Source organism: Cladosporium halotolerans (genome assembly GCF_011745625.1).
Source record: "Cladosporium halotolerans strain TM138-S3 chromosome Unknown Sca5, whole genome shotgun sequence".
Taxonomy (NCBI): Eukaryota; Fungi; Ascomycota; class Dothideomycetes; order Cladosporiales; family Cladosporiaceae; genus Cladosporium; species Cladosporium halotolerans.
In genome coordinates, this window is record NW_027191456.1 from 776,444 (window position 1) to 789,060 (window position 12,617).

Below are 12,617 nucleotides of genomic sequence, written 5' to 3' on the forward strand. Positions count from 1 at the left end.
TAACGATTTCACGACTTTCTGGTTCTGTAATGCGTGCAAAGAACAACACACATCGACATTTCTGCCTAATCGAACCGCTGAATATCTGAATCCTACCGACCTCCGAACTCCACACTCATGCCTTGGACGTGATGAAGAGCGGCGCAAATGAAACGCTGGCAGACTCGAGGAGAGGTGCAGGACTCGGACGAAGAAGAGCTCAGTCTCGACGTCGATTCTCAAAGTTCAGGCCATGCTCAGAAGCGAATCAAGATCGACCAGCAGCAGAAGAATGACACACAAGATGAAGATCATGCACGGTCGCCGGGCAGTGCAGGTCAATTGCCAGAGTCTGTCGAGCCAGTGAGCCTCCCCAGGCTCTCACTCGGTGAGGTTGAAGGCCATGGATCGGTCCAGCGCAATGTCTCTGGGCCTCCACAGGAGAAGGACGATGAGCCCGGATGGACAACACAATCGCACGAAAGCGTCTATGGACGGGTGACGAGATCTGTCCAGCAAGGGAACCATGAGGCAAAAGGCCTGGTTCCAGTCATTCCGAGGACAGAGCAACATGCAGTGGGACTCGAAGATGTGCCAACGGCGTACGACGATATTTCATCGAGCGCACCGATGGCCCGGGAAGAGACTGTGTCTCTTGAGCAAGCCCCAGCATCGAAAGATGCCGCGGCCGGTGAGATACCGACGGTGGATCAAATATCAGCTCAAGAACCCGCAAGCGTAGCGTCGTCTCCATTGAGTGAGCTTAGCGATCCACCCGACTCGCCGCCCACGTTCTTGGACCTTGCCGCCGACAGCGCTAACAGGCTCCTACCGATTATGAATAATCAGTCTTCGCATGGAGATCATTCTGGTGACGTGTTCGAGCTTCCTTCCTTGTTACTCACGCAAGGTGCTCGTCGTTCCCTACGAGCAAGGCAGGAGAAGCAGCTTCATCCTTACATGTATGACAAAGCACAGTATCAAAGGCAATGCCGCGAGCGCGGTTTGAGACCTGTGCGGCTGATGGAACAGATGGCGAATGAGACACAGGATGCATCACTCAATGACGAAAGCATGCAGCCTTCGAGTTCAGCCACACGGCCCAGCAGCTCTTCGTCACACATCGGCAGCCTCGTTTCTTCGGGACTTCCACCGGATGATTCCTTCGATATCAATTTAGGATATGCACCACCACACAATGCCGAGGAGGAGCTTCCAGACATCGATAGGCTGCTGAAGAGTCGAGCGACCGCCGGCCGACTCAGAAGTCGGAAGCGACAAAAGGTCTCGCACGGTACCAAGACCAGAAGAGATGCAGCCATTCAACTCATCCACCAAGACGACTTCTCAGTTCCCCCTTCTCCGCCGCTCAGCTCGCACGGCTCAATGCCAGAGACGCAGCATGCGCCGCAAGGATTCCGACTTCCTCGTCGATTCTCGCCTTTGCCCCTGCCTACACCGCAGATTTCCTCCGACTTGAGGCCATCTCATGGTGGAGATACCGCGGCCCTGTCTGAAGATGACACACCACCACGAACGTCACGCAGATTACGGAGGGTCCGTTCTGCCGTCACGATTGGCACAGACACATCAGCGGAATCCGAGTCTCAATCAGAAGATGACCAAAGACTTCTGCATCGAGAGCAACGACGGATCAAAGGCGTACTCCCTGCTTCGTGGCTCAACATTGACCGAAAGTCAAGCCCTCTGCCGCCGGCTCAAACTCACGACCGCGTCGGAAACAAACCAGGGCCTCAGGCCACACCGCAGAAAGGTGTGGCTCGGATGATACACAGAACCACTCAAAACGGCACCCGTCCAAACGTTCTTGAGATTTCGGATGGCGGCGAAGGATCCGAATCCGACAACCCAACCCCTACCGTACCCCAGCAAATGCCGTCTCATACAGTGTCCAACGTAGCTCGTGAAGCCTCTGTGGACAGTGATGAAATGGAAGTCGATTGGTTTGACCCGATGTTGGCTGGGCAGCCGCGAGACCGAAATGCATCAAGGAACAAAGGGAAGCGGCACCCGCGTATCACCGAAGCATTGAAGCACAATTTGGTGCCAGATTTCTCTGAAGAGCGCAATGGCCTCAAACAAATGCATCGGTCAAAACGCTCTGGTACCAAACGGAGACCAAATGCGAACCCTTCCAGCAAGCAACGCAGAAGAGTGCCTCAGCTTGGAATACTGGATGCGCCAAAATCTCCTTCTGCAGTTGGTGGTAAAGAGCCTCAGTTCGTTCGTCTTGCTGCACGACAAGCACGGCGTGGACCGAACGGAGGAAGACACTCACCTTCGCACAAGATCGTTCGTCTTGCAACCCACGACGATACTGAAGAAGCGAATGCTACCCTGGAAAGCTGGAGAAGAGGACGAATTGAACAGCGAAGATTCGCAGACACAAGCCGTGACCAACAACACTCTGATCATGGAGAGGCTCGGGGTCGTTCCTTACCTACGACACCATTTACGGATCTGGCGAATCGCTCGAACGATAGGTCGACAGCTTTGCTCTCAAAAGATGCTGTACTCAATTCGGCCGTTGCAGAGTCTCCTTCCACTTACGCTACGTCAAAGCCTCAAGGCGCGTTGGACCCAGCTCAGACTCCAGCCAAGCGGCAAAATCCGTCGAAACGGCGTTCCTTAGCAATACGCAGTAGCCACACTTTGCAACGAAACTTGGGTTCCGGAAAGACCCAGCCAGGAGTTCAATATCGCGGAGCCCAGCTTGAGGCACAAGAAAGCGCATACCTGCAAGAAAACCGCTCGGTTGCTTTTCAACGCCGCATTCAGATCCTAACAGAGACTGTGGCACGACGGCCTGCAACCCCGGCACCAGGCGAACTACCGATTGAAAGATTTCTGCACGAGCCTTCCACAGCACCCACTGTCCGCGACGAATCAGGCGCCAGCGACTTACAACCGAGCGTACCAGCTGTTAGCAAGGCACGTGTCACCCGCAGGCCCCGGAAGCGCATCCCTCAACGCATTGAAGTCGACACCCGCGAATATCGTCAACCAAGCGAACCGTTACCGATCTCTTACCCTGAGCAGAACCCTGAGGATACTCGGTTGGTCGATTCAGAACGTGTCGTGCAAGGCCTTGGTCCGTCTGGAACGTGTTATGCGATTGACTTCGACATCCGCCATCTTCCGAAAAGCAGCTACTTCCATCAAAGTACGTTTATTGGAAGTGGAGATCTCGCAGCGGCACTTGCTCTAGGCAAGAGACAATTTGATCGAAGCACTGGCAGTCTTCGTATCTCTATCAATGGCAGTATGAGGGAATGGAGCGAGTGGTCTGAAGAGGTTGACGCCGCAATGGCTGACATCCCTACGGCAATATCTGCGATCATACAGCCCTCCGAAAACACATCATCGCCGCTACACAAGGATCATATCAACTCCGTGACGCTCAATGTAGACCACATGCTGCGTTCAACCATTCGGTACATATCAAGCTGCCTTTACTTCCTTGACGCGGTTGACAGGAAAAATTGCTGCCAGCGATTGATGCTGGTCGTTCAAGATCTACTGGAGATCCTGGATGACGTGCAAAGGTGGTCTACAGACTTCCGCAATGTGCGACAGAGGACTTTGCAGTACGCCCTTGTGCTAGTTCGACAGAATGAGATCATTTCCGACAACGCACTCGTATTGGAGTCGATGCGCGGTGGCATTCGAGAACAAGTCGATAAAGTTGCTTCACGGCTTGCTGCCTTCTTTGTACCCGATCGGCTCAGTGATTTGCGTGATGCTTACGAGGAGCAAAGGATACTGTCAAAGAGAGAGGCTGGAATCAGAGATGATGACTCAACCATAGCTGGAATGGTGATTCTCCATCATTGCTTGCAAGCCCCTTCGAAGAGTCAGTCGGTGTTTTGGGCAGTCGTCAGGAAAGCACTTCGAGCGGATGCCTCGAATCTCAGTGACTCTAGGACGATCGACAACCTGTGGTACAGCATTTTCACAGTACTGCCCAGCCTTGAGATAGACTGGAGCGGGTTCGTACAAAGTAACCGTAACGAGGCTTCAGAGGTCGACTGGTCTTTGCCGAGGACCCTGGTCGACTGTTGTCTGGAGTTGTATCCTGCAAGCAGCAAGATCCATGGCTCTTCCATCAATGAGTATGTGCGGGCGAGTCTCATGCGCTGCTCCGGCCTCTTCGCTACGTGGCACTGGTGGAAGTGCGAGTCTTTACTCAACCTAGTCTACGACTTCTTTGCACGTCGGAATCTGAGTTTGCTCGACAACGAAGAAGGGAAGGGCTCGCCTGACTTCCTCGATAACCTCAAAGATCTTGACAATATCTCGTTGGAGCTGGCGCCAGATGATCGCTCGTTCTCCATTTTCTTGAAGATGCTTGCTGGTGCACTGCGAACCTGGTCGGAACAAGCTGTGTATACGAATAAGAAGATTGGCGGCATAGCATGGCGCATGATCCCCAACCATGCTCGTATCTATCGCAAAGATACAGAAGTCAGACAAGCAGATCTGGACGCTTTGCGGAATCACTTCGATTTGCTCTGCACTTTGTATTCCGCGTCGCCGCCAATGTACCGACTCCGCGTGGACATGCTGCGCAATTTAGTCGACCACTCAACCTCTCACCGCGAAGCATGCAGAATAAGTGTACGCGCGTGGTCTCGACTTGCAAGTTTCCAAGCGTCAAGAAGCGAGCCACTCGATGCCCTGGAACCTTTCGTTGAGTGGTTCAAGGATATGTTGCAAATCACCGCTGCGCAATATCGTCTTGCGCGTACCGAAGCAGAGCAGCAATACGCGGAAGCCAAGGCACAAGGAGACGTCGCGATCAACGATGAGCTGCTGGAGCGGACAATCGCTAGCAATCAACGGCAAATTGCGGCCACGCTGGTCGATCTCTTTGCTGCCTTTCGGCAAGCTGTTACATCAACAAGCACAATTGACGGATCGAGGTACCTTGTTGAATTCTGCGAACCATGGAAGGCACTCGACTCATTTGATCTTTCCGAACGACGCTTGATCAGTGTTTACAAAGAAGCTCTCGATCTCGCCAAAGCCGCCATCGATACCCAGAGACGATATCGACCTCCTTCCCATGCTCAGGCTTCGAGTGAGGACAGCCAGGATTACGGCGACTTCAGCATATTGCAAGAGTTTGCCATAGGTCAAAATGCGAGCCAAAACAATGAGGAAGCGGATACCGTTGCACTCATACACGACAGTGTGGCGCAATTGGTGTCCAATGCTTTTGGGTCAGAGACATCACCCGATGATGGCCTCCTCGCAAGGCTCATTGACGTCTGGATTGAGCTCGCCAAACATCTCACCTCCAAAGGCCTCCGTTCATGGAGCAACTTCGTCGATGATTACAGTCCAGGTGCCTGGTATCAGCTTCGGGATATTGCGCAACATCGGAAGTTCACACCGTACATCCTCGCCAGAATCCTCGAAGCAGATCTGAACTCTTTCGACTCTCTCAAACAAACCTTCCTTTCTGCCTGGATGAAGTCGCTTGTGGAGCGGGAGTCGAACCTGAAATACCAGCACCTCATGACTGCGGCTCTGCTCAATGTACTCTCAGATGAGCCGCTGCTAGAGAACCTGCCATTTGTCAAGTCAGATTCGGCCACACACTACGAGGTTACTCTGCAAGAGCTCCGGCAGAGACGGCTCGGCCTCATTTCGAGCGTGCTTTCCAACATGTCTCAGCACTTTGATCAAGTGCATTTCCAAGAGCCTCGCTCGGTGCCGCAGTTCCGGCGGAGCTATAGTGACATCCTCCGACAATTGATGCAAGCGATGAAATCCAATTACCAAGATCTTCAGCTATCACAGAGTGTCGAGTCAGCAGCCAGCGGCGTTCAAGGCGCCTACGTCGTCTTCGTGCAAGAAGTCGTGAGCTTCTTGCAACAATACACGCACGACATATGTCCCGTCGATCGGTTCTTCCTTGACTCTTCAGCATTCCCTCTGCCTGCTGCGGATCCGACATATGTGATCGGAAAGCTCAGGAGGTTCGTACCCAAACTTGCAGAGGAGAAAACGCGGAAGACACTGGTGACCTTCCTGCACACCGTGTCTGAGCGAGCTGCTCTCGACAACCAGCAAACGTACCTTGCCGATCAATTCTTCAAAGCAATGTCGGGGACAGACGAGTCGGGCGATCCAGAAGCGCCTTCTTTGAGGCACATTGTCCTCACCTCTGTGTTTCCGGCTTACATCGAAACAGCACTGAAGAGTGCTTGCACATGGATCTTTGCCTTGCCGATGCTGGAGGCTAGTTCCATGACAGTTGCCAACTTGCTTTACGACACGATCTTCGAGAATATCAACAGCATCGCGGCTGTTGTGGAGCAACTGGCTGCGATCTTGGGGGCGATCCAGAAGTCTCTTGCTTGGGTGCTCGTGCATTTGGACGTGCTGAACGCGCCACACGTTTTGAAGACGTTGAGTGTGATGGTCAGGCTTTGCGACGCCACTGTCGTCGTTTCGAATCACATACAGCGTTCGTCGGGGGTTGCAGCGCCGGTTCTAGAGCAATTGCGAGCCCTGCAAGCTCAGATGGCCAGACTGGAAGAGCAGTTGACGGTCCCAGACGAGTTCGCCGACGTTTTCTTGGACGACCTCCAGCCCGACACCTTGACGACAAGTTGGCCGGAGACATTTGCTTTCACGGCGAGGCAGGTGCAGCAGTCCTCGACGAACGATTGGCACGCGGTTGGAGATCGTTTTTTCGTCCGACGTGGTAACAGCTCCAAGGAAGTCGTGTTGGACGTGGGTGCTTTTAGCGAGGAGAGGGATCAGCTGCTCGAGGCAGTGACTGCATTCCGCAGCAGCTGTGGCGCGCAGAGAAATCGACGCAGGAGGCGGAGGAATTGAAGCGATAGTGATTCAGGCGGAATCGGAGGATCCTTGATCGCACGGAGGATAAAAATGGGAGTATTCGGTCCACTTTGTTCATTTTCAGCGCTTCTAGCGATGCATAAATTATGGAGTTTTTACTTGCCAGCCACTACTTTCGGTGGTATCGGGATCTGCAAGGTAAGCTGCACTTGTATATCGCACTGCAGCGTACCAGTCATGCGACTTCTACGGCGATCGTCGGCGACTAGCGCATCGAAAGAATAGCTGCCACACAGGATCAGAATACTTGTGTCCCATGTTCAAGGTCATATTATGACCATTTTCCAGAAGCTCAGTGAATTCCTCAGATATGCACCCTCAAGCAGCTTCCCGCTCTTGTGCATCATCGATACGTCTTGTCTGCGACCAGGGTGGCTGTCTACCCCGCTGTTGTGAGGATGGTGTGCCAGAAGCTCGCAGGAGCATGTGAAAACCTCCTTGCAATTGCTTTGAAAGTATGGAGTGATCCCACTTCCACTTCCCTTCTGTAAATGAGCGTTGAAGTGGAATGCATTGTTCGTCGTGTCGATCATCCGTTTGACAGGGGTAAAAGCATAGAAAGCGACGTCAACGTTGCGTGCCTTGGCTGTGCGACGAACAGGCTGGCTGTGGTACATGTACGACAGTATACCCTACATCTCACCGACACATATCATTTAGTCGGTTAGTCGTCACAAGGAAAGGGCCGAGCGAAGCAGGACTGTACGTTGGCTGAAAGTGCATTAGAATTCCATCAACACCCAGAACCGTCGAAACGCGAACAACGATCGATACAAACAACCATTCGCCACTGCGACTCTTCGAGTTCGAACACATTCCGACCAAGATGCCGCTCAAACCACGAACTCTAATCACAGTTCTAAGTGCTCTAGTACGTCAACCCCTCTCGCGACGCCAACTCCTCAAACAAACAGACTAAGCCAAACCAGTACCTCCTAACCCTCACCACCCTCGCCGCCTACGCCCTGCACAAATCCAACACCCTCTCCCTTCCCATTCCCCACATCCTCGCCGCCCTCGCCATCGCTCTCCCACCCCTCGCGGGCGTCGCGCTCGAAACCTCCACCTCTCTCCTCACCTCCGCCACAAACCGCAGCTCCCTCGCGAAACCCAACCCCCGCCTCTCCCCAGCCCGCGCAACCCTCGTCCTGCATTCGACCTTCGCCTTGCTCCTCGTCTATGAAACGGCCCTTGCGACCCTTGCCGGCACGCACCTGCGTCCTTCCGTCTGCGCGCTGCGCGAAAAGTGGCAGGGCATGTTTCATGCGAAGGACGCGGCGGGGATCAGGGCTGTGCAGGAGGCGCTGGGGTGCTGTGGGTTCCAGTCTGGGCGGGATATGGCGTGGCCGTTTCCCGGTCAGGGAAGGGATGCGGACGCGTGCGAGGTGAGGTTTGGGGGCGCGCCGCCGAGGTGTTTGGAGGGGTGGGAGGGGCAGGAGAGGGTGGTGGGCGGATTGTTGGTTGGGGTTGCGGTTGGGGTGTTCGTTTTGCAGGTGAGTACTTTTTTCGCGTTCGATTTTTCTTTTATTGAGTGCCTTGATGGTGAGAGTTCAGGATGAGGGAGCTGCTTTGGAATTTGATTGGCTTTGCGTTTGCTCGGGGTATCTAGACGCTAATGCTACATTGCAGTTACTTGTGGTCGCCATTCCCGCTCCAAGTGGCAGCCGCAGCTGGCTGCCGGCAGGAGTCCAATTGCCTGCTGATGGCGAGCGCCGTAGGCTCGAATACCGCGATGCGGAAGATGTCGGCGAAGACGACAGCTTGGCAGACGAAGTGCGCCGGCTGAATAGCGATTCGCAACTCGCCACAACGGTCGAGGGCACAAGGGAACGCAACGGTGTGTTGCTGCCGCGCGAGAACCAGTGGTCGCTGACATCGGAGGCTGCGTGAAGCGCACATAGCGGCTGATCTGTGCGAGCTTTTCCTTGAATGGCGTTTAGGCGTCTGGATTGCTTCCGATTTGGAGGATCAGGCAGGCCCCGGCACGCCAATTATCTCTAGCACGTTCCGCTGTACGATAGGTTGTTCATCCAGCTTTCTTGCCGAACCTTGCGAGCGCGGGGCCCAGTGCCGCAACCTTCTTGCCCTCCTTTGCCTCCTTGGCTCTCTTTCTCTGTTCTTCTCTGAGCTCCTGCACACGCGCTCTGTGCTCATCCACCACGTTCTTGTTGCCCTTCTTGCGCATGTATTTTCTGATGGAGCTGTTCTTGCCCCTTCCACGGTTCTTCAGATCTTCGACCCTCTCCCTTTCAGCTTCGACGCCAGACTTTCTGTCAAGATCCTTTTCAGCTTGGCGCTGCTGGTTTGAAGCAGAGTCGAGGGAGCCGACAAAGTCAGGGTTGAGCGAGATCATCTCAGGCTGGAGCTTGTTCAGCAATTGCCTGACCTCGCCCTCTTGTCTCTGTTTGGCGTTCTCGTAGGGGTTAACTTCCAGGGCATCAAAGTTGGGTTCGCCAGCACCAGGAACAATAATCGAGCTGAAGCCTTGGTTGTGGCCGATGCCCAGAATATCCTCATACGGACACCATCTCACTCGCTCGATGTTCTGTCCCTCGCCACCCCATGCCATGTAGGGTGATTGTACCTTGACTTGGTCCGCCCTGTGCTTCGTGAAAAGGTCCTGCCAGATCGTGGTCTGCGTTCCCCATCCGACAGCAGTGAGATTGCGATCGCTGATTGCGACACTCGCACCCGGGCGGCGCAAGAAGTATTCGTTGACAGGCTTGAAGTTTCGCACGTCCCAGACTGCCATCTTCGAATCCTGGCCAGTCGAGACCATGTACCGTCCTTCCCTGTCCATAGCCAATGAGCGTACGGGTCCGCGGTGGCAGAGCATCTTAGCGAGAGGTGTAGTGCTGTTGGGAGACCAAAGTGAGACAGTGCCGTTCTGGTGGCCCACGTGAAGGATGGCGTTCCAAGGGTTCTGTCCAAAAGCTGTGGGGGTACCCTGCTTGGTGCCCACCTGCATTACCAGCTTGCCAGTGCTGGTGTCCTGCCACTTCAGCCAGCCAGCGTTGCCAATGGTTGCAAGAAGGAAGTGATAAGGGAGGAATTCCATGTTGGTGACTTCGACGTGCTGATCCAAGTTGTGGAGTTCCACACCACGATGATCGTAGATGTAAACGTTCTTCTTCTGCGCGACAGCAAAGTACTGGTTGTTGTGGAGCCACTTGGCGTCTCTCACGGTCTCACCCAGTTGCAGCTCGCAACCAAGCTTTCCGCTTCTCCAGTCCATAGTGGCGACATGGCCCTTCCTACCAGCGAGGAGCAGGTCCTTTCCGTTCCGTGTATAGTCGAAGACGTACGGTCCAAGCTCATTCAGGTTCAATTCAAAGCCCTTCTTCGCGGTCTCCACTCCCACATCGCTTACAATGTCGCTCTGGCGAACTTTGTACGTCTTTTCCAGCTCGTGCTCGGGCTGCAAGAAGCCAGACGAATTTTCCAACAAGATCTCCGCGTCTTTGGCCTTGAGCGCAGCATCTTTGTACCGATCCTCCAATGCGCGAAGGTTTGCGCGCAGCTTCTTGTCCTTGACACTCTTTGTCTGGATTGCCTTGCCGCGGCCATACTGATCGTTGGCCTCGGCCTGTCTCTTCTTCAAAGCAGCTTCCTCCGGGTTCAAGGCGGCGGTGGGAGGCTTGCGAATGCCTCTCTTGTGAATCTTCACGCCACCGTTGGCGTTGACCAAGTCGCTCGTCTCCATCTCGGCGGCCATCTTTTCCACAAGTCGGTCCAGTCCAAGCGGGTAGAGCAGCGGCGACTTTCCAAAAAGTTCAGCGACAGGTCCAAGCCGCGGTCGCTAGACTTTCCCAATGGAGGCGGATGGAGATTTAAGCTCTCGGATCGCGCCTCCACTCGCCGGGCGCCGCAGCCGTGAGGTTTTAGCCTGATTGGCATAGCTGCGGTGACTGCGAGCTCGGACATCAGAGTGGACGTTTTCCCATGGGGCGGCGACCGAAATGACAACACTCGTCACCGTCCATTGACTCTTCTGCTCCACAGCTCAGTCACTTGAAACCTCTTTCATCTTCCTCACCTCCCTCCGCACACATACCGGTCCGACACGCCTCATTCACAATGCTGTCTAAGACTGCTTTCCAGCGCGCCGCCGCGGCCAACTCCCGCAACCTCGTCACCAAGCAGACCCTCCGCGCCGCCTCTGCCTGGTCGCAGGTGCCCCAAGGTCCTCCCGATGCCATTCTCGGTATCACCGAGGCCTTCAAGAAGGACTCCAACCCCAAGAAGATCAACCTCGGTGTCGGTGCCTACCGTGATGACAAGGGCAAGCCCTACGTGCTGCCCTCCGTCAGAGAGGCCGAGCAGCAGGTCGTCAAGAAGAACCTCGACAAGGAGTACGCTGGCATCACCGGTGTCCCCGACTTCACCAAGGCCGCCGCGCTCCTCGCCTACGGTCCCAACAGCGCTGCCGTCAACGAGGGCCGCGTTGTCATCACTCAGAGCATCTCCGGCACCGGCGCCCTCAGGATAGGTGGTGCCTTCCTTGAGCGTCACTATCCCGGCGCAAAGGCCATCTACATCCCGACCCCTTCGTGGGCCAACCACAAGGCTGTCTTCACCGACTGCGGCCTCGAGGTCAAGCAGTACCGCTACTACAACAAGGACACCATCGGTCTCGACTTCGATGGCATGGTTGAGGACATCAAGAAGATGCCCAAGGGCAGCATCGTTCTGCTGCACGCTTGCGCGCACAACCCGACCGGTGTTGACCCCACCGAGGCGCAGTGGAAGGAGATCAGCGACGCCGTCAAGGAGGGCGGTCACTACCCCTTCTTCGACATGGCCTACCAGGGCTTCGCTTCCGGCGACACCAACAAGGACGCCTTTGCGCTCCGCTACTTCATTGAGCAGGGCCACCAGCCCTGCCTTGCCCAGTCTTTCGCCAAGAACATGGTACGTTAAATCCAAAACAGCCCGCAGCAGCACCACCGCAAGGAAAGCTAACAACCCTCCAGGGTCTCTACGGCGAGCGTGTCGGCGCCTTCTCCATCGTCACCGAGTCCCCCGAAGAGAAGGCCCGCGTCGACTCGCAGGTCAAGATCCTCGTGCGCCCCCTCTACTCCAACCCGCCCGTGCACGGCGCGCGCGTCGCCAGCACGATCCTCAACGACGCCTCGCTGAACAAGCAGTGGCTGGGCGAGGTCAAGGGCATGGCGGACCGCATCATCGAGATGCGTGCGCTGCTCAAGAGCAACCTCGAGAAGCTCGGCAGCAAGCACGACTGGAGCCACATCACCAGCCAGATCGGCATGTTCGCCTACACCGGCCTGACCGCCGAGCAGATGACCAAGCTGGCCGAGGAGCACTCCGTCTACGCCACCAAGGACGGCCGCATCAGTGTCGCTGGCATCACTAGCGAGAACGTTGGCCGTCTCGCTGAGGCCATCTACAAGGTTAAGGGTTGAATTGATTGAGGACGGGACGTACATCTGCGTTCGTAGCAAGGGCGGAAACAGCTAGGGAGCTGTTTTGTTTCTTTGCCTTCCAGGATAAAAGTGTACTATATGGCTCATTCCGCGCTTGGGCGAGCAGTATGGCATTAGTCTGTAGCATCATCTTAACGACTTCTCTTTTCCTCCCGCTCTAGGGAGGAAATCATCACCATTCATCTCTTCCGTCTCTTCCTTCTATCACTTAACATTCGTGAATAAGGCAACCCTATCCAGGGGACATAATTTAACAAGACGAAGCAAACATACGGCTCGACCCCCTCCGTGTCAACCACC

At 55.0% G+C, this 12,617-nt stretch overlaps 4 protein-coding genes across 4 annotated transcripts; 3 read left to right on the forward strand and 1 right to left on the reverse strand.

The window, feature by feature from the left end:
• Positions 1–147: 147 nt before the first annotated feature.
• On the forward strand, positions 148–6,849 carry WHR41_02185 (uncharacterized protein; the record flags this gene model as incomplete). Its single annotated transcript, XM_069370791.1, has 1 exon — positions 148–6,849. One exon carries the CDS (start codon positions 148–150, stop codon positions 6,847–6,849), a length of 6,702 nt encoding a protein of 2,233 aa, XP_069232156.1.
• A 500-nt stretch (positions 6,850–7,349) lies between these two features.
• On the forward strand, positions 7,350–9,016 carry WHR41_02186 (uncharacterized protein). The gene is made up of 4 exons (XM_069370792.1): positions 7,350–7,536; positions 7,600–7,744; positions 7,803–8,366; positions 8,503–9,016. Exons 2-4 carry the CDS (start codon positions 7,700–7,702, stop codon positions 8,761–8,763), a joined length of 870 nt encoding a protein of 289 aa, XP_069232219.1. The 5' UTR covers positions 7,350–7,536; positions 7,600–7,699; the 3' UTR covers positions 8,764–9,016.
• On the reverse strand, positions 8,900–10,588 carry WHR41_02187 (uncharacterized protein; the record flags this gene model as incomplete). Its single annotated transcript, XM_069370793.1, has 1 exon — positions 8,900–10,588. One exon carries the CDS (start codon positions 10,586–10,588, stop codon positions 8,900–8,902), a length of 1,689 nt encoding a protein of 562 aa, XP_069232390.1.
• Positions 10,589–10,817: 229 nt separating this feature from the next.
• WHR41_02188 (uncharacterized protein) lies at positions 10,818–12,495 on the forward strand. The gene is made up of 2 exons (XM_069370794.1): positions 10,818–11,784; positions 11,847–12,495. The coding sequence occupies exons 1-2, from the start codon at positions 10,951–10,953 to the stop codon at positions 12,294–12,296; spliced, it is 1,284 nt and encodes a 427-aa protein (XP_069232218.1). The 5' UTR covers positions 10,818–10,950; the 3' UTR covers positions 12,297–12,495.
• Positions 12,496–12,617: the final 122 nt, after the last annotated feature.

Excerpts from the sequence above, each read along its gene's own strand:
- WHR41_02186 (XM_069370792.1), top strand. The coding sequence starts at position 7,700 with ATGCCGCTCAAACCACGAACTCTAATCACAGTTCTAAGTGCTCTA. Across the intron at positions 7,745-7,802 it reads TCACAGTTCTAAGTGCTCTA|TACCTCCTAACCCTCACCAC; the intron begins GTACGTCAACCC and ends AAGCCAAACCAG. Across the intron at positions 8,367-8,502 it reads TTGGGGTGTTCGTTTTGCAG|TTACTTGTGGTCGCCATTCC; the intron begins GTGAGTACTTTT and ends GCTACATTGCAG.
- WHR41_02188 (XM_069370794.1), top strand. The coding sequence starts at position 10,951 with ATGCTGTCTAAGACTGCTTTCCAGCGCGCCGCCGCGGCCAACTCCCGC. Across the intron at positions 11,785-11,846 it reads AGTCTTTCGCCAAGAACATG|GGTCTCTACGGCGAGCGTGT; the intron begins GTACGTTAAATC and ends ACAACCCTCCAG.